Below are 22,368 nucleotides of genomic sequence, written 5' to 3' on the forward strand. Positions count from 1 at the left end.
TATGGATGGATGCCATATTTACTAAGGCAGACTTATTATAATTCATGGTAGCGGAGTCGGGGGGGTGGGGGGTTTATTTATATATAAATACTTTTTTTTTTTTTAAATAAACATTTTTTCAAAAGTGTAATTACACACATAGGACAGGGGAGGCGCTGCCTCACCTGCCTCCTATGACTGCATGTCACAAAGTTCCAAATTAGAGGATAGTAAAGAAAACATTCTAAATTTTGAAGCTGAATTATAAGGAATACCTGGACTAGCATATTCCTTTGTAATTATTTTATTAATGATATCTGGTACAGGAAAATCTTCAGGGCCTTGGCAGTCGGCAGGAAAATTAGATCAATTTGTTTAATGGACATTTCCTTAGCCAGGTTAGAATTGTGTACTCCTAATGTACATAATACAGGTAGAAAGCCCTTTATCCAAACTGCCTGGGACCAGTAAAGGTTTGGATTTTGGAATATTTGCATTTGTAAATTGGGACAGTTTGGAGAGGGGTTGGGATCAAGTGTACAACAATATCTTATGTGATTTAGACAATATTTATATGTCATATTACAGCTTATACATGTAATGTAAAGGTAGTTTTATATCAGTTTCAATACTTTTGTATACACAGTACCCTCAGAAAGATAGTGTAGTACTGCAATCAGAAAGACAATATTTGTTGTTTTAAAGGGACAGTCAACACCAGAATTTTTCTTGTTTAAAAAGAAAGATAATCCCTTTATTACCCATTCCCCAGTTTTGCATATCCAACACAGTTATAATAATACACGTTTTACCTCTGTAATTATCTTGTATCTAAGCCTCTGCTGGCTGCCCCCTTATTTCAGTTCTTTTGACAGACATGCAGTTTAGCCAATCAGTGCTCACTCCTAGGTCACTTTACGTGCATGAGCTCAATGTTATCTATATGAAACATGTGAACTAATGCCCTCTAGTGGTCAAAATATATTCAGATTAGAGGCAGTCTTCAAGGTCTAAGAAATTAGCATATGACCCTCCTAGGTTTAGCTTTCAACTAAGAATACCAAGAGAACAAAGCAAAATTGGTGATAAAAGTAAATTGGGAAGTTGTTTAAAATTGCATGCCCTATTTAAATCATGAAAGTTTTTTTGGGACTTGACTGTCCCTTTAAATAAATATACACTGTTATTTAAAACAAGCTATTTCAATGGATAACAAGAAAACAAATGGAGGTTAAAGGGACATGAAACCCACTTTTTTATTTCATGATTTAGATAGAGCACACTATTTTAAACAAGTTTTCAATATACTTCTATTTTAAATTTTGCTTCATTCTCTTGGTATCCTTTATGTAAAGAGAATCAATGCACTACTCGCAGCTAGCTGAGCAGTGCACATCAGTAAGCCAATGACAAGAGGCATATATGTGCAGCCACCAATCAGCAGCTATCACCCAGCTCCTGAGTCTACCTAGGAATGTTTTTCAACAAAGGATACAAAAGAACTAAGCAAATTAGATAAAAGAAGTAAATTGGAAAGTTGTTTAAAATTAGATGCTCTATCTGAATCATCAAAGATAAAAGTGGCAGGTGTGGGGTGTTAGAAAAGTGACTTTACTTTGCGGTCTATGAGGAACTGCGTGTTCCCTGTAAATATATATGTATATGCTTAAAATATATATATATATATGTGTGTGTGTGTGTTAATATGTGTATATACACATTAACATATAGATATATATGTAAATAATCATATACATATATTAAAAATTGCTGCCCAAAGCTGTGCAACTTAACCTCTTTGCTGCGCTCAGGTTCTGTGCCGTGTATGAAGGCATCAGAACGAGACTCCCATTGGAGCCCATGGAAGTACGCTCTCATTGCACTATTTTGCTCTCCACTTGTAATCTGGCCCTTGAGTAAATAAAATAATTATTGTTTCTAATTCACGCAGTTTAAAAATGTTTACATTTTGGATCTAAATAAAAGTCTTCAGAAGCAATACTTAGAACTAAGACGAAATAAAAAAGAGATTTAAATAACTGATTCATTGTTAATATTTTGTGCAAATATGCCTAGTACATAGAGCATAAACTAAACAGAGAAACACAATTACACTGTGATTTATTTATTTGCATTAATTGCCATCCAGGAATCATACACAAGTTTAGCTGAGACCGTGTCTTCAATTGCCATACCTAAAATGAAAAAAAAGTAATTAATTTAAGGACAAACGGCAAAAGGCAAATGTACTTGCAAAGTATACATAAATGACAATAAAACTAGATACATCGACTAAATGAATGTGTAAGCAAATAATACTTGTATCTAATGCCATATTCTTGCAGCTATGTTGTAATATTAAACCACTTATTATGTGATATTAATGTACTGTACATTTCTATTCAATAAAAATAAATTCTGGCAAAAAACAAACAAAAAAAACCCCCACTTATTATGTACAATAGAAATGATGTATATATATGTATTTTTTTTTTTTTCAAATAATATTTTATTGAGGAATAGCATATAAACACATTATAACATACTCAGGACATACTTGAAAACGAGAGAAATCTCAATGTATCCTTCCTGGTAAAATATTTTATAAATAAATAATACTGACAAGAAATATATTTTCATATAGTTACAATATTCAGGCAAAACAGTTGTTTACAGAGTAAAAGCAATTGTACTAAATGCTGTCTGTCTATGTTGTCTTAACTCCTCCTTTTTATGGACAAATAATAGCTTAAAGGGACAGTTTACTCAAAAATTTTCTCCCCTTTAATTTGTTCCCAATGATCCACTTTACCTGCTGGAGTGTATTAAATTGTTTACAAGTAGCTCCTTTACCCTTATATTGGCATCTGAAATTGTTAATTTAGCATGTGGTATCCTCACCTATTCTGAAAGTTTGTGGCCGCGCGTACTAGCTATAGATAAGCTTTGTAAACACAGCCAGCAGAAGAAATTACACTCCCAGTGTGATAAAGCAGAGATAAGGTAATACAATGTTGATTTTCCATTGTTCTCTCAAAGTATTGGTGATTGTTTTAAGGACAGATATAAGATAAAGAAGCAGGTATATGTGCACAATGTGATACAGTAATGAGATCTGATTATACCTACAAGCTCAACCTATTTTATTAGGCTGTGGCTTCAAAACACAAAATCAGAGCTTTAATATACAGAAATAAACATTAAAAAGCTAATTTTCATACATTTTTACTCTGCAGTTGGTAAAAAAGCAATTGTAAACACATTAAGGGAAAAACTATTTTACAGTATACTGTCCCTTTAAAGGGACATTATACACTCATTTTTTCTTTGCATAAATGTTTTTTAGATGATCTATTTATATAGCCCATAACGTTTTTTGTTTTTTTTAAATGTATAATTTTGCTTATTTTTAAATAACATTGCTCTGATTTTCAGACTCCTAACCAAGCCCCAAAGTTTTATTTGAATACCGTCAGCTACCTTCTCCAGCTTACTCCTGTTTGTGTAAAGGGTCTTTTCATATGCAAAAGAAGGGGGAAGGGGGGAGTGTCTTATTTCCCACTTGCAGTGGGCTTTCCAACTGCCTTTTCAACAGAGCTAAACTGAAAGCTTCTAAGTAAGTTTTTAAACAGTTTTATACTGGATTTGTATATCAGTATCTGTGCATCTTATTCTTTATAGTGGTGTTTATTACATGCAGTTATATGAAAATGAGTGTATACTGTCCCTTTAAGTTCGTAGCTATTTAAGTGACCTCGAGAGGGCGTCAGATGTAGAAAAAACATATACATGATAGCTACTTTTTGGACCCAAGCGGGTCTGAATCATAGGACAAAGGAGGAAAACAATAGATGGTGAAAATGATATATAAACTTGTATAATAATTAGTTTACCAGCGGGTAAGCTCTGTTTGAAATTGGGAGGGGGACGGAGAGGAGGGCAGGTTGGTGGGCGGACATTATGGGAGGTATAGTAGTAAGACAAAGTGAAAGTAATGTCAGCGGTTGCGCTCTTTATATTTAGAAATTACATTCAAAATAAAGTTAAGTTTCATTCATGACTTTCTAAAGATCATTTTCTAAATACCTTTTTCCCTTCAGTATTGTGTACAAATCACTAATCGTTCCTCCACCCGCGTTAAAAAAAAAATTATGTTGCTGTGACAAATCCATCGGTATCTAAATCTAATTCCCTCATTGGCGTCTCCAGCACCAAGAAAAACGCCCAGGTCTACTAATGCGCATGCGGCTAACTCCGAACTCATGCGCATTAACAAAGGGAATCCTACTCTTTCGTCATATCATGTACACGGAGCTTGCGAACGTATCGATCTCCTGAAATATTGTTATTTCTTAAAGTAAGTATACTATTTAAAACGGCATCATACAATAATAATGTGATATACAATATGCAGTTATTTGAACATTATGGCCTCTAGTTATCAAGGTCTGTCGGACCTGATCCGACAGACCTCGCTGAATACGGCGAGCAATACGCTCGCCATATTCATCATTGCACCAGCAGCTCACAAGAGCTACTGGTGCAACGCCGCCCCCTGCAGACTCGCGGCCAATAGGCCGCCAGCAGGGGGTGTCAATCAATCCGATCGTACTCGATCGGGTTGATTTCCAGCGATGTCTGTCTGCCTGCTCAGAGCAGGCGGACAGGTTATGGAGCAGCAGTCTTTGTGACCGCTGCTTCATAACTGCTGTCAATTTCTCAACTTTAAATCATATTTTCTCTTGTTAATTTTGGGATATTCTAATCTATTTACTATTATGTAATTATGCATAGCCTTCAAATAATTGATCATTTTTAATATGCAGACATTAGAGTTTAATTTTAAATATATTACATATTACTTTCAAGTGTTAAATCATAACAATATTACAAAATAAATATGTTTATATTCTAATTTGGGTAGTATTACTAGAAACCAAATGTATATTAATCAATTCTATGAATCAAAATTCTGGCCAATATATATTTAGACACAGAAAATGTAATACACAAACTTTGAGAGCAATATTTTAATCTAATATTTAAATGTAATATTGAATTTTAATTAATTTTATTATCCCACAATAGTCAATTTTATGTGTTTTATTTATATACTAGTCCTAAAGCCCGTTCACACGGGCCATTTTTTGCAGTACAGTGGACCCACCCCTTGCGTTCTCTCCCTCCCACTCTCTTTTGCTTTCTCTCTCTCACCCCTCTCTTTTGCGCTCTCTCTCCCCCTCTCTTTTGAGCTCTCTCTCTCCCCCCTCTCTTTTGCGCTCTCTCTCTCTCCCCCCTCTTTTGCGCTCTCTCTCTCCCTCTCTATCTCCCTTCTCTCTCTATCTCCCCTCTCTTTCTCTCTCTCCCCTCTCTCTCTCTCTCTCCCCCCTCTCTCTCTCCCCCCTCTCTCTCTCTCTCTCTCTCTCTCTCCCCTCTCTCTCTTCCTCTCTCTCTCTCTCTCTCTCTCTCTCTCTCTCCCCTCTCTCTCTCTCTCTCCCCTCTCTTTCTCCCTTCTCTCTCTGTCTCCCCTCTCTCTCCCCTCTCTCTCGCTCCCCTCTCTCTCCTCTCTCTCTCTTTCTCTCTCCCCTCTCTCTTTCTCTCTCCCCTCTCTCTTTCCCTCTCTCTTTCTCTCTCCCCTCTCTCTCTATCTCCCCTCTCTCTCTCTCTCTCTCCTCTCTCTCTCTCTCTCTCCCTCCTCTCTCTATCTCCCCCTGTCTCTCTCTCTCCCCTCTCTCTCTCTCTCTCCTCTCTCTCTCTCTCTCTCTCTCTCTTCCCCCCCCTCTCTCTATCTCCCCCCTCTGTCTCTCTCTCTATCTCCCCCTCTCTTTCTCTCTCTCTCTCTCCCCTTTCTCTCTCCCCTCTCTCTTTCTCCCCTCTCTCTCTCCCCTTTCTCTCTCTCCCCTCTCCTCTCTCTCTCCTCTCTCTCCCCTTTCTCTCTCTCCCCTCTCCTCTCTCTCTCCTCTCTCTCCCCCCTCTCTCTCTCTCTTTCTCCTCTATCTCTCTCCCCCCCTCTCTCTCTCTCTCCTCTCTCTCCCTCCTCTCCCTCCTCTCTCTCTCTCCTCTCTCTCTCCTCTATCTCCCCCCTCTGTCTCTCTCTCTTCCCCCTCTCTCTCCTCTCTCTCTCTCCCCTCTCTCTCCCCTCTCTCTCCCCCCCCTCTGTCTCTCTCCCCTCTCTCTCCCCCTCTCTCTCTGTCCCCTCTCTCTCTCTACCCCCCCTCCCCTCTCTCTCTCTCTACCCCTCTCCCCTCTCTCCCCCCCTCTCCCCCCTCTCTCTCCCCCTCTCTCCAAGGCCAGGTGTGTTTGTCCTCGTGCTGTCTCTACTGCGCATGACAGCTTCGGACACACACACTTGGCCTTTTATAGTATAGGATATATATATATATATATATCTTAAAAGTAAACAATGATCATCTCATATTGTATATCAATACATATTGTTGATCAATACAATAATGATATTTCAATTCCTGCTTCTTGTATATACTTAAAGAATTATTTGAGAGAGTTAAAGTCTTTGGGGAATCCCGCAACGCAGACACAGTGTTCACACGATCTACGCTGAAATACTAAACAATAAATCAAGTGATTCATTGATAGTGATAGTATGTATCTCAGCGTAGTGAGTATAAGTGCGCATGCGAGCGTGCATCCTTATGCAAATGACGGGTCTGTCCGTTGAAAAGTGAAGCCAGCATAAACCCGGAAGAAGGCGAGGGGGGGAGGAACAGACTGCATAATGCGATCAGTAAAACTATAATTATTTTCAGATACTTTTAATTTTTATTTTATTTTTAAAGTTAGCGACTTGAGTATTTGATAGGAAGGCTAACTACAGCTTGATTCACTTGCAGCAAAATTAACTTTCACTTTAATATAAGCTGGAATTTAGTGCAATGCAGAACCTCATGTTTCTATTATTCTATTAAAGGGACACTGAACCCACATTTTTTCTTTTGTGATTCAGATAGAGCATGCAATTTTAAGCAACTTTCTAATTTACCCTATTATCAATGTTTCTTCATTCTCTTGATATCTTTATTTGAAAAAAAGGCACCTAAGCTTTTTTCTTGGATAGGAACTCTGGACAGCAGTTTTTGATTGGTGGATGAATTTATCCACCAATCAGCAAGGACAACCTAGGTTGTTCACCAAAAATGGGCCGGCATTTAAGCTTACATTCTTGCATTTCAAATAAAGATACCAAGAGAATTATGAAAATTTGATAATAGGAGTAAATTAGAAAGTTGCTTAAAATGTCATGCTCTATCTGAATCACGAAAGAAAAAATTTGGGTTCAGTGTCCCTTTAAGTAAGCTAACTTTGCTCGATTCACTTAAAGAGGAGGAACATTTGTTCAAATTAGTTAACAGTAAACCAACTTCATTTTAAGAACTAAACTGTAGGCACTGCTATTTTGATCAGATTAGTAAAATGAACCTCCAAAAGATAGGCCTGGTAACAAAAACATGGAACTCTTAGTCTGACAAAAAAAAAGTTTAGTGGTATCTAACAATGATCCAATAGAACCCATTTTGTTAGTCTGTATAAGATCCCCATTTGAGACAACTAGTGGGACAGACACCACAGATAAGATGAAAGGACTTGTAAATAACCCTTATTGTAGCTGGGAATGAGACAACACTTAAATGAATAGTGAGCCCTGTTTGCTTTAACTTAAAGGTTGAGGTTCACCCCCGAAGCGGAACTGAGACATATATAACACTGTATTATGCCACCTCGGCCGCAGGTAGCTTCTTAAACACATTGTTAAAGTCCCACAACAGGAGGGAATCTATGACACCATTTGGGCTATGTTACATATAGTGTCGAAAGGGTTGCTAATATATTGGCATAGGGTCTCATGTAAGTGGGTATGACAATGACTTATCTACTGCGCTAGCATATAAAATTATTAGTAATATAGCCAACTAGAAAATAACGCTTGTACTCTAAAAATATATACATGAATGCCTACTGTATAAGAAAACATCATGAATAACCACATAGGCTAAGAGAGAGGAAAAACATATAGAACATCCTAGGGGCAGTTATCATCTTCAAAGTGTAGCCAGTGATCCTAAACAGCATAGGTAACTATCATTTGGATTCTTATTCTGGCCTCTAGCAGTTAAACTAAGCAAATATCCGGATAACTATCCAACTCCTGCCCTCACATCCAATGACTGCTGTAAAAAGTTCTTGCTGAGGGCAGTTTCTTCTGAATCTTGCAGTCCAACACTTACACATTGTGCCAGATTCAAAATCCTCAGCTACACAAAGGAGCTCAGTTACTTTTCCATCCATGGAGGAGAGATTGGGCCATGGTTGTGAACCCTGCACAGACAAGACTTTGTGAGCATGCTTGGGGCCCTTAGGAACATATCTAGTAGATAGTTTTTTTGTCTTACAGAGCTCATTGAAGGAAGAATCTCGTGCTATATGATCGGCTGTATATTGTTGATGCAGGTTATATGAGCTGCGATCTCTGTCCTTTACATTGTTGTTTAAAACATTCTGGGCTGAATTAAATGCAGACCTTATCTCCTGAATGAGAGTATGATGATGACGGTCTGAAGTAACCATCAAATTGCATAGTGCACTAGCAATACGCTTCTCCATATTGAATTGCGTTGTGATAAAGTATTGGCTATGTCCCAGTGAGCGTAGAGAAACAGTGTAGAGTACCCACTTATTACCCCGGATGGGGGAATGGTTGGGACAAGGATCTTTAGTGCCTGAAAAATTTAGCGGTATTTAAAGAGTGACTCACATTAAATAGCAAGAGAGAGTTACTATGTTCCCAGATGTCACCTCACACCGCTCTGAATATCACTGAGTATGAGCAGGTGTCAGCTATAACTCACTGTGCCTGTTGTCTTGTTTCAAGGAGAGCGCATCAACTCTGTAGTGGTCTAGTAGTAGTGCTTGCTTCAGTGCTGGGGAGAGGATCTAACTAAAGATGACGGCCATTCACGCACTTTGAAAAATGCGTTCTAGGGCATGGGGTTTGGTGTCTGACTGTCTCTGTAGCTTATCGCTTCATCGTATCTCTGTGCATTTTGAGCCAGGTGCAGGGTAAAAAGCCCAAGCTGCGTTATAGTGTGTTCTCTTATGTCATTGTGCGGTAGCACTTCCAAGGCAATTTCTGCGGTCACTTGGCTTTGATGTGTCCCTCTGGTCCGACTTTAAAGTTGTTGAGTGCTGAAACAAGTTGTTTGGGCTCATGGGTCATGTTTAGCGAAGGGTTTTGTGGGTCTTATGAGGTTTGTTTACTCATAAAGCGGAGCTCTGATGTTCTGCGACCATTCTCTCCTGTGACTAGCTCCGCCCCCACTTCTCCCCTATATATGTATTTTAATCACAAAGCTTAAAGGGATACTAAACCCCCAAAAAAGTATTTCATGATTCAGATAGAGCATGCAGTTTTAAGCAACTTTCTAATTTACTCCTATTATAAATTTTTCTTCATTCTCTTGCTATCTTTATTTGAAAAAGAAGGCATATAAACTAAGGAGCCAGCCAATTGTTGGTTCAAAACCCTGGACAGCACTTGTTTATTGGTAAGTGCATTTAGCCACCAATCAGCAAGCACAACCCAGGTTGTGAACAAAAAATGGGCCGGTTTCTAAACTTACATTCTTGCTTTTCAAATAAAGCTAGCAAGAGAATGAAGAAAAAATGATAATAAGAGGAAATTAGAAAGTTGCGTAAAATGTTATGCTCTATCTGAATCATGAAAGAAAACAAATTGGGTTCAGTGTCCCTTTAAAGGGATATGAAACTCAAAAAAAATTCTTTTGTGACAGAGCATACCATTTTTTAAAGAATCCAATTTACTCCGATTAACAAATTTGCTTTCTTCCCATGATATTCTGCAAATGGATAACATTCTTGCAAAACTGCTGCCATATAGTGCTCCAGAAATGGGCAGGCTCCTAAGCATACGTATCTGCTTTTCAACAAAAGATACAGAAAGAACAAATAAAATTGATAATCAAAGTAAATTAGAATGTTGTGTAAAAGTTCAAGCTCTATCTCAATCATGAAAGACAATGTTTGGGTTTTATATCCCTTTAAAGCACTTCTCAGGGGTGGAACTTAAAGGAACATACTACAGGTAGAAAACCCTTTATCCAAACTGCTTGAGAGCGGAAAAGGTTTGAATTTTGGAATAATTTGGATATTGGAATATTTGCATCTGTAAAATGGGACAGTTTGGAGAGGGGATGGAACCAAGTGTAAACAGCAATGTCTTATGTCATTTATGCAATATTTACATGTCATAATACAGCTAATACATGCAACCTAAAGGTAGTTTTATATCATTTTTAATAATTTAGTATACAGAGTACCATCAGAAAGATGTAATCAGAAAGATCATATTTGTTGTTTTAAATAAATATAGACTATTTTTTGCATTAAACCCCTGTGTTTGTATGTTCTATTGAAATGAATAGAATACTGTAAAAAGGTCTCCCCTTTAATGTCATCTGATCGATCTGTTTACCTGTTGGACTGTATTACATTATTTATGAACAGTTTTTTGCCTTTGTGTAGCATATCACAACTTAAACATTAGTTTGCTGGTAACAGAGTGTGTTAAAATATTGCTGATTGTAGACGAAGTTTTGAACGATGTTATACATTTTCTATGGAATAATTAAGCAGCCAATCTGAAATCGTTTAAGCAATATAACGGAGCCATTCACCTGTCATGTTTCCTTTAAATTGTATCCCTCGGTACCTGGGCGTTAACTATGATTTCGGGTTCATCCTGAAACGCATCAGTGACGTCAGCAGGGCCGAGGTTGTAGCTCCTTGATTTTAAGATTTGGCGGTTACACTTGCTGTGGTCTGTATGTTTGTTTTTTACCATATTTGAAATAAAGTATCTTTTTTATCTTACCGCATTGGAGCCGGACTGGGTGCTTTCACTGTCTTATAGCCTCTATTCACCAAGGATACTCACAGGGCTCATGCAGAGAGGATATTCGGATACAGCACAACACAGGTTGGTCGAGCTGCCATTGCAGAGGCCGCTATCAGTCTAAGGAATAAGTTAGACGCTGGGAGAAAGCGCAGCGAAGAATGGTCGGAGTGACAGGACATGTAACTGTCCAGTGAGTACCTACATACCATAATGATTAATGTAAGTGCCTAATGAAGCTGTTTCTGAAGATATACTGTTGTGGAAATTCACCTTTAAAAATACCGGGACACTTAACATTACATATCATTACAGCTCCGTACTGACTACGCCTTCAATATGCTGAGTGATGGTTTAACTTTCTATTTGTTCTGTTGAATTAGTTTGCTGGGTTGAATGTGAAGAACAATACTCACATTTATCAATCACAACAAAAGGTATAAGTATAAGCAGGCTGAAACATAAGAGCTGTCCAGCAAGCTCTCTCCAAGGACTCAGTCAGTATACTTCAACGAACCCAAACATCAGCACAGAGAGAATATTATTATGAAGTCTCTCCAAAGACTCAGGATAATCTAGCAATCTTGAAGGCAGCACTAAAAAGATGTTGAAACAAGTAAAGCTTCCACTTGCGTATGGTAAATGTAACTTTAATAAAGACCAAAATAAGGTCAATAAATCAATATCATGTTTAGTACAACACTGCAACGCGTTTCTCTGCTTTCTAACAACTGTCCGTTTCATCAGGCAGAATAACAAACACACCCAAAGTATAAGCTTATATAACAATGTGATTCATCAAACAACCAGTATATACTAGTAGATTTGCATAATCAACAGATGCATGATAAAAAGACAATGCTATAGCACTGAGTCTGAACTTCAAATGAGTAGCAGATTTGTTTCTGACCAATTTCAAAGTTATGTCTATTTCCACTCATCCTGTATCATGTGACAGGAGCCATCAGCCAATCACAAATGCATATACGTATATTCTGTGAATTCTTGCCCATGCTCAGCTGGTGATTAGAAAAGTATAAATATAAAAAAAAACTGTGCAGATTTTGTAAATGGAAGTAAATTGGAAAGTTGTTTACAATTGCTGCTCTATCTGAATCATTAAAGTTTAATTTTGACTTGGCTGTCTCTTTAACAATTAACGTTTGGGATCGATAAAGTATCTTGGTTCTGTGGCAATGTTTGGATCGTTGGAGTTTCCTGTATCTTTGGAGAGAGCTTGCTGGACAGCTCTGATGTTTCAGCCTGCTTATACTCACCTTTGTGGTGATTGATAAATGTGAGTATAGTTCTTCACATACAACCCTGCAAACTAATCTTGACGTTATGATACGCTATGTGGCTCCCCCTTTGTTCAAATGTCCTACTGTAGTGAAAACGACTTGAGACGAAGTACTGAGCGTTGGAGGATCCTTTGATGTGGACTCTGTATGAACTTTAAGTAATATTTTCACATATATATGTTCTTTTTTTATATTTATATTATTGTATTGATTTTTTTAGATTACTTAGTTGGTCACTATTGTTGGTCGAGCACCCCCTTGTGCTATTCTTTTATACATTAGTTACTTTGGATTCTGTTCATTTAACTGCACACTTCTCAGAATTCCAAGGTCAGGTAACACTGGATTCTGAAGTATTAGCCCAGTAGTAAAAACCAAAATAGACAGAGATAATTAACACAAATATTCTGGGTAGAGTTAATAAGATTTTCATGCAAATAGCTTGGGTAAACTGTTTTCTCATCAAGCTAACCCTTGCTTTATTTAATAAAGGTCATTATGCTCGGAATGAACCAATATTCTCACTACAAACTAATTACTGTGAACAACGTTATAAAAATGATATGCAACATTTATACATTGCAATAAGTGTTAGTTCAGAAAGTCATTCCATGTGACATTTTAAAGAGCTTTATAAAACAATATTTATAATTTATGCAAATATATGTTTGAATTTAAATATTCATGAAATGCTAGGAAAAATCTCACAGATAAAAACAGTTGTTAATTACTTTATTGTTTTAAGATGGCATATTCCTTATGTCAGTCCACACCCACCGTGGCACCATGGGCCTAATTACTGCAGATTAAGAAGGAATGGTTGCTACAAGGTTGCGCATGAAGACATTTGTTGAATTGTAACAGATCATTAGACATTTATTTTTTTACTAAAAAAAAATGTTAATTTTTGCTTTATTAAATCTACTATTTGATCATTAAATGTAACATTTGATAATCTAACATAAATTATCAATACGTGAATGTCAATTCTTATAGGCTTTAATTTAACTTTATAGGAATTAGTATTTAAGTGTAATATTCTAATGTTGACATTTGCGTTATAAAACATTTAGGCCTAGATTACGAGTGGAGCACAAAATTGCGTCTTAGTGAGTGCGATATTTGCGTTCCACTTGTAATACCAACGCATGCAATTGTGCACTGGTATTTGAAGTAAAGTATAATCATATCAATATATATTTATAGTAATAACACAGTTATTTCAACACCCAACATCCGCGTAACTGCTTTGTGCAGTTATATTTTAAAAACAAAAATGCTCATAAATTTTATTTAAAACATTCTTTATTTTGGGGTTTATTGGGGGACATTTTTTAAATTAACCAGAGGTCTGACCTCTGATTAATTTTCGCAGTGCAAATGACAGGTTACTTGACGTGCGTTAAATTTGCGCTCCACTTGTAATCTAGCCCTTAAAGGGCAAACGAAATGTCAAGAGGAATATCTGTTCTACAATTCAAATGTCAAAATGACAACATTTGCCCATCTCTACTCAAGAGACTATTGGTCTGCCACCAATCTACCAATGCCAAATTCACTTTAAATCCGATGGAATGATGCTTATATGCATGCATTGTATGACAAATAACTTACCCACTGACTTAAAAACAGTTGTTTTCTCTTGATGGGCAGTTTTAGTTCCTTTTAGTACTTCACCAATCTCAGCGTAGATATTTGCCTAAAACACAAAGGTTAAGTGAATGCCAATCTCACCCTTTTATTGAGCCAACTACTGAGTTACTTGTTCATAGTGTATTTTCATAACGTTGATGTTCTATCTGTATCATGAAAGTTTAATTTTGACCTTACTGTCCCTTTAAAGTACAGTGATTGTGATGTAGGTGTATCCTTGACCAGATCCCTGCACAGCATGGTAAAAAGTTCTCAAACTATAACTTGCAATTTATTTCTTTTTTGTTCAAGGACCTCACAGTACTGACGAGACTTCATAGATAATCTTGCGAAAGCACAGAACCTTAGATGATAAAAAACTGTCCTTTTAATATAAGCATCAGGGTTAGATGTGGGTGACTCAAGAGAGATATCACTGTATCTAATACGGTATATTTACATATCGTACATATACCCTCAATGGTCCTTTCCAGTTTTTACATTTTTAGCAACTGTGTCATAAGAATATTCATGTTATAAAATTTTAATGTGTTGAGATCTTCAAACCTGGGAAATAACAATATCTCCTGACTCCTTTTCAGCTGCCTCCTTGGAGTCGACATACAGAACACAATTCTTCATGAGACTGTCATCTAATTCTCTCCAATCTGGTCGGCAAGCTCCAATTGCTGAAAAAATATATATATATTTAGTATTAAAAACACGACTTGAACCTTGGAAGGTCAGTTCAGCATCAAGGTTCTCTATCCCCTGAGCTATTTGATAAAATTATATTTTGTAGGTTATCCATTTTAGAATATAATTAAATGAAATATACGTTTGGTCTATTATAGATGTGCTAATAAGCAAGCTCTCTACGCAAAACATCGTCAGCAGAGAAGTTAAACCACGCACAACAAAATCTGTTTTATTTTTCCAATTAACTTTTATATTCACTGTTTTACAATGAGGGGATTTTAACGCTAAAAAAATGCCTTAGGCAAATAAATACAATTTTAATCTTGTGTCAGTTAGTCTGTCTTGTCTAGCTAGGCCAGTACTCAAAACTAAATGCTTTAAATATATAAAAATGAAAACATAAATAAAAGATCAGAATGACTTCCAAAATCATTATGAACTCCAAATCAACATTCCTTGAAAATTTAAAGTGAAAAAGAGAAACCCAAAATGTTTTTTTTTTTAGTATTCAGACATAGCCTATCATGTAAAAAAAAGATTTCCAGTTTCTTATATTATCACATGTGCTTCATTCTCATTGTATTCTTTGTTGAAGAGATACCTAAGTAGGTAGTGTTCACGTGTCTAAAGCACTATAGGGCAGAAAGCACTGCTACTGTCCAGTGCTCCTGCCATAAAGTGCTTCAGACACGTGCACACTTCTCAGCCTACAACTGCTTTTCAACAATGGATATCAAGAGAACACTGCAAATTTTGATAATAGAATCTATATGAATCATGAAAGCAAACAAATTGGGATTTATGTCCCTTTAATATACAAGTTATTTAATCTGATAATGGAAACTACATCTGCACATGCTCATAAAATTAATATTAAACTGCTTTTTCTATCAATAATGCACAGAGAAAATAGAAAACAGTGACTTTACACTACGTATCAAACCATTAATAACACCACATTTAAACCTGCAAAATTCTTAAACACATAGTAAAACCCAGCTCCAGAGCAGCAAAGCAATACTGGGAGCTAGCTGAACACATCTGGTGAGCCAATAAAAAGAGGCATATGTGTGTAGCCACTGATAGCCAGTAAGCTCCCAGTAGTGCATTTTCGTTCCTGAACCTACCTATATATGCTTTTTTAAAAAAAGGTTACTAAGAGAACAAGGTAAATTTGACAACAGAATCTTAAAATTGCCTGCTCTATCAGAACCATGAAAGATTAGTTTTGATTTCTTATGACTCTTTAAAACACATTTTTATGGGGAAAAAATGAAATTACACTTGTTAAACTATTAAATTAAAATTAGGTTACCTTATCTCTTTTATTTTCTATATAGATTATATCAGTCAGTTTTACTTTTTATTTTAGATATCTTATTGTTTACAGTGTGTCAAGTCTGGCTGGCTTTGATATATATATATATTTTTTTAGATGATGCCTCCGGCATTGTTGTTCAAGTTTACGTTTGTCAGTTTTCTAGAGCTGTATAGTCAGTGAGAAAGACGTGTATGCAATTTAATTTGTGCAAATTCATCTACACAAATCTATAGGAACACAAGGGAGTCAGAACAAATGCAAACGTTTGCAATACATAAGAATAATATAAGATTTGACTCATACTCTGAATTTTCAAGCGTTTGATTTTACAGCATAAACCCATCTTCAGAAAGATCTGTAAATGAAACAATTACAGTTCCTCCAGATATTAGATACAACAATACAGCATCATTGCAAATTAGGGTTTAAATATCAAATACACTTGCACTTTTATCTACCAGCATTTACTTGAGTCTCAGTTAATTAAAGTTACAGCGTTTACAAGGTCTACATGATAAAAAAGAGAAAGCTACAATTATTATTCTATACAATGTAAATCCAACATATGGTATGGAATTGTCTCCCTCCTTTTAAACTTAATTAAAGGGCTAGTCTACACCAGAATTGTTATTGTTTAAAAAGATAGATAATCCATTTATTTTATTTATTCCCCATTTTTGCATAACCAACACAGTTATATTAATATATGTTTTACCTCTGTGATTGCCTTGTATCTAAGCCTCTGCAGACTGCCCCCTTATGTCAGTGCTTTTGACAGACTTGCAGTTTGGCCAATCAGTGCAGACTCCTAAATAACTCCACGGGAGTGAGCACAGTGTTATCTATATGACACACATGAAATAGTACTGTCTAACTGTGAAAAACTTTCAAAATTCTCTGGCTAAGAGGCGGTTTTCAACTGTTTAGAAATTAGTTAGGTTTAGATTTTCAAAAATACCACCAAGGGAACAAAGCAAATTTGATGATAAAAGTAAATTTGAAAGTTGTTCAAAATTGCGTGCCCTATCTGAATCATGAAAGTTTAATTTTGACTAGACTGTCCCTTTAAATTACTTTCTTTCCTGATATGACTTTAAACTAAAATGTATGATTTGTTTATTCTGTTTTAAAACTAAATGCATATAAAATTATGGTATTAACAGCAATTGGTTGTGTAACAATTATGTTAATTTTATTAAATACTTTCTTAAGGTGATACCTTTATTATTTAATACATTTGTTAACACTTACCTCCTTGGCTGTGCTATATTCTTATGCCATGTTTAACATGTTTAGTGTTTAATATATCTTTAAAGACTAGGACCTAGCTGAATACATCTAGTGAGCCAATGACAAGAGACATGAAAGTCAGAATTAAAGGGCTAGAAAAGTCAAAATGTGCATGGGTGCATTTCAATTTTAAATAAAAGCATTTTTGCAATATACTCCCATTATAAAAAAATGCTTCTAGTAAAAGATATTACTGTTTTTAGTGGCATATGTACATATGCTGTGAGGGGCCATGTACCAGTATTCAAGCTCAGAGAGCTGGCGGTGGTGTGTATTGTGTCTATGAAGACTTAATTTGTGTCATACAAGGCAGCCACTGCTGACCATCTGTGGAGGTGTGCTGTTTGAACACTGTTACACGGGCACTCACAGCATATGTGTGTATGCCATTGGAAAACAGTAGTAACGTTTACTAGAAGCATTTTTGCTAATAGAAGTATATTGCAAAAATGCTTATATTTAAAACGTTTTATCCCTTTAAACAGAGCATGCAATTTTTCAATTTACTTCTGGTATCTAATTTATTTTATGTATACAGATATATTTGTGCAAAAAAACATCAGATATATGTAGAAATATTAATTTATGAATACATAGAACATATTCTTCTATGTGCAGAACATTGGAATGTGAATTATTCATATTTTCATGTTGGGTTAGCGCACATGAGAATATTTGATCGGGGTTTGCACGCGAGTAGGGCTTTAGGTTTTATTTCCACTTCTTTTGCTCCTTCGACTTCTATGGGGGAATACATTATTGCTCAGGCGATATTTTATGCTCGGCTTTTTGCATCCGTCGGGTTAGTGCACAAGGGATACATTTTTACTTTCAACTTGTAATACGAGTGCAGAAAGCTATCTCTAGCGCAGCTAACACCCAAGTGGGAGCGTTAAATAGTGCTCCACTTGTAATCTGGCCCAAGGTGTTTAAGCTTTATAAAGCAAGCAACAGTGCAATAAAAGAATGCCCTGACACATTAGAGCATTTTCTTTCTGCGCTTTAATGTCCCTTTATGTCCCTTTAACTATCTATATGATGGAGCGTAAATACAAGTGAAGTTGCAGTACACTTTCCCAAATTGAGGTCACAGAAATGTATCTAAACAATCTAATATTTAATGATGTCTGAAAACAAATTGGTTACTGTAATACCCATGAGGTTGTTTAATTTCAATAAGTGCCTGTTATTCAATTAGCAAAAGTAAATTAGACAACTGATGCTAATCAAAAACATGTGTCCAGGGAGAAAAATATAAAGCTTTGTTGAAAAGAATTTCTAGATCAATTTCAATTACAATGATTGATTTATGCCAATCTTCACAGTTTAAAATGGCGGGAAAGCAAAATAGATAGTCAAACTGAGAACTGAAAAGTTTATGAAAGAGAAAAATTGACTTCAATTTGGGCAATTTAAAATAAATATCTTTGTAGAATAAGTCTTACATTATAAACATATAAACATTAACATAAAATACCTAATTTTCTCAGTCACAATAGTTATCTATCTGTAGGTTGGCTAATGCAACAGATTTGGCCGATGATCAAAACTTCGCCAGGCAAGACATGAAAAACCACATCTGCACTCGCAGGGGCAGCCCTCGTGGATTTTTAAAAAAAATGGGCTATCCCTGTGAGTGGTAAGATGTCTCCCATAGAATGTAATGGAGCTTGCTAGAAAGAGAAACTTTACTAGGGAGAGTGAGGTTAGCAGGGAGCAGAGGGGGCACTTTAAAAATTGAATACGGCAGTCAATACAGATCAGATGACTCTGCTATCAGTGTAGAGTACCTTACAATTGGGTAATAAGTGTTTTGCGTTGTTTGATATGATCCCGCCACCTTTTAGTTTGCAAGCAAAAAAAAGCGAGAGCTGAAGGGGAAAATGTTTAAATAATTACACAAGACCTGGAGGAGAAACTATGCTCCTTTACAGTCCAGTAGCAGAGATGGGAAAACTCATTTAATATTAAGAGAACCAATGAGCCGGATTATGAGTGGACCACAAATAATGCTTCCCCTTAAACGTTAATTGCGCTAAAAGTAATATTTTTGGGCTCATCGGGTTGTGCTCGTATTACGAGTTGAAAATAAACTGTTTTCGCTCTAGCTATAACCCGACAAGTGCAAAAATCAGAAGTTAGAATATTGCGTCAGCGTTCAGGTCTTCCCCCATAGAAGTCAAAGGAGAAAAAACACCCCACTCTAAATTTCACATTCCAATGTTCTACACATAGCATTATTCATAAAAAAATATTTTTACATATATCTGATGTTTTTTTGCACAATATATATATATATATATATATATATATATATATATTCATATATATATATATATATATATTCATATATATATATATATATATATATATATATATATATACATATACACATGATTATATATACGTATAGATATATATAGATATATATAGGAATAAACACAATTGCATTTACTTTCAACTCGTAATACGAGTGCAAACTCGCAGATAAACCCCTTATCACTCGGGCGCAAGCATTTGCGCTCCACTCGTAATCTAGCCCAATATGTTTTAACTTTTGTATTATAAATACTAATTTCACAGCAATTTTTGCATATGCAGTGTAGTTTAATTATTATTTCTACTTTGTGCCTTAAATCGTTTTTTTTCCCTGCATAATTTCAATACACATTTTAAGTTTTCCATGAAACACGATCTTTCCAGAACAATTTAGTTACAATTATGAATGCGATAAAACATTTTTTTACTGCCTATTTTTATTTCAACACTTCCTTTATTCCTTTTTTACGATTTTTAAATTGTGATATTTTTTTTTATAATGTTGGCATTGCCTTCGCATATTTAAAAACAAGTAAATCCCCTTTGTGGGACACACTGATCTCAAGATAGAAACTGCCTTTAGAGAATTATGACAAGGGCTACATAGTACTGGAGAGATTTCTTATAGAAGCTCTAAAACCCAGAGAGCTTTAGCTAATCAGGCCCATATATATGATGCTGCTTAAAACTGGGTGATAGTAACAAAAGCTAGTTTAAAACCAGTGGCTTTACCAGTGGGGGGACTAGCCCCCCATTATAATGGTGTCCCCCCATGTGCCCCTAACCATGGTCATCACTTGTTTTCCCATCACCACTGTACCCAAGCCCACCCCAGCTCACCTTCTTCCTGCCGCTGGATACTTGGTACAACCCTTGTCATGCGACCCAGTCACACCCAGATGTAATTTTTAGAGACGCTACTGTTTAAAACATACCAGTGGGTACTCTTGTTGATTGGCTATATTATGGTACAAATGTATCAGTTATCTAAATTATTAAAGTATCTCTGTTTAGACACAAAAATGCTTGTATAAAACATATTGTATTAATTAGAGAAAATGGTTAATGGTTCAAATAAATCTCATGAAATTGGTGACCACATCTAACATTTTTAGATAGATAGATGGTAGATAGACAGACAGATATAGATAGATAGATAGATAGATAGATAGATAGATAGATAGATAGATAGATAGATAGATGATAGATAGTCCCACTGATCTCTGGTGATAAAAGGGGCATGGCAGGAAAGCAAAGAAAACAAGAATTACTATTTCACATAGTCTGAAAAATTGAGCTCTAGCAAACTTAATTCATGTTTAAGGAGAACGTACAGGTATGGTAACTAATATGTAATTTCCAGACTACCTAATAATCCTTTTTTTTTTTTTTTTTTCAAATACATGTAATAACCTCAGCAAAACACAATCAATATAGATAGATACATTTTTGATTGACCATCCAGATTTATGACTTCAATATCTCCAGTTTTGAAAAGAGTCTGCATTGAAATTAAAACCCTGGAGCAAAAGAAAAATATTTCCCATGCATAAAAAAGTTGTATATCAAAATAACGTCTTGTAATTTATGCTTCATGTACTGCTTCAGAGCTACCTTATATCTAACCATGGGAACGCGATAGTCAAGAAAATTCATGTGTAATCTCCTCCAGGCTTCCATCTATGTATCTCAGGGGCAGTGCCTACAACTCACATTTTGCTGATATATCCAACCTACAAGATTAGTTTTCATATTTAATTCAATTTACACCCAATACTATAGGGCATATTATCATTTCTGGTGCACATGTACTATGAATAAGAGTAGACAGCAGGTCATCTAACAAATCATATTAAATTGCTAGACTGCATTGCTGTGTATATCTCTCCTGGGCTTTACAAAACGTATACATGTGCTTATCTCAGATTTGTTTTGCAGCTATTTGTGTTTGGTGAGATAGGGGACGACACTTTATCTCTCCATATTTGCATTTAGTAAATGTATTTATAGTTTCCAGAAGGAAAAGACCAGTAACTTGACTAAATTTAGCTACAAATATACTTGTTTACTGCCCTGAGAGATAATCATTTAATTTGTAATTGTATTGCCATTTTGGTCTGTTTATTTTGTTGTTCGTAGTACATTTTGTAACTTTATATTATGCCCATTAAGGATTATATTCAATTTATTAGACTCCATTATTTAGAGACCATCAGGGTTTTTTTGTCATTTAGTTTTTATTATATTGTCTAATTTCAATGGAAGGCTGCTTTCAGCTTTTTTTTTTTAACCCTTTAAGGACACAGCTTTCAGTTTGCTCAATTGTTTTATGACGGAAAAATTCTGTCATATGTCCTTAAGAGGTAGCTATGGCAGCCAAAAATAAAAATGTGTTTGCACACAGTTTCCACTGACCTAGCAAACCTGCTGATTAACTTAATCACCCTTTAACTAAGACAAGACAAGCAAAACATCTGAAACACAATATAATAATAATAATATAATCAAATGTAAAATGTAGAATTATGTTAACTAATGACTAGTAAAAAACAAAAACAAGGGAAAACATAAAATAGCTGTACCCAAAAAAACATTTGTATACACTGTACCAATAAATATGAGCTTTAAATATAATAAATGCTGAAATATTATATATTAACGTTATAATTCATGATTAAATTAAAAATAAATGCACATAGATGAATTACATCTTTGAATAGAAACATATTTGCAATAAACATGTATTGTTAAAAATGCTTCTAGTAAAAGTTATAAAGGTTTTAGTGTTAACATTTTCCTCTGCACATGCAGGGCCGTCTTTAACACAGGGCAAAAGGGGCAGCTGCCCAGGGCCCAATCTTTGTTGAGGGGCCCAGGAGTCCTAAAAAAAATAAAAAAAA

General features: G+C 35.6%; 1 protein-coding gene across 2 annotated transcripts in view; it reads right to left on the reverse strand.

The window, feature by feature from the left end:
- Positions 1–2,088: 2,088 nt before the first annotated feature.
- Positions 2,089–22,368, reverse strand: part of CRYM (crystallin mu) — a 76,416-nt gene continuing 56,136 nt past the window's right edge. For both annotated transcript variants that reach the window (XM_053694758.1, XM_053694756.1), the window contains 3 exons: positions 14,407–14,528; positions 13,822–13,906; positions 2,089–2,174 (listed from right to left, as the gene is read on the reverse strand). In XM_053694758.1, the coding sequence (XP_053550733.1) occupies positions 2,101–2,174; positions 13,822–13,906; positions 14,407–14,528 (281 nt within the window). In that variant the 3' untranslated portion in view covers positions 2,089–2,100. The remainder of the gene's footprint in view (positions 2,175–13,821; positions 13,907–14,406; positions 14,529–22,368) is intronic.

The sequence above is a fragment of the Bombina bombina genome, chromosome 11 (genome assembly GCF_027579735.1).
Source record: "Bombina bombina isolate aBomBom1 chromosome 11, aBomBom1.pri, whole genome shotgun sequence".
Taxonomy (NCBI): domain Eukaryota; kingdom Metazoa; phylum Chordata; class Amphibia; order Anura; family Bombinatoridae; genus Bombina; species Bombina bombina.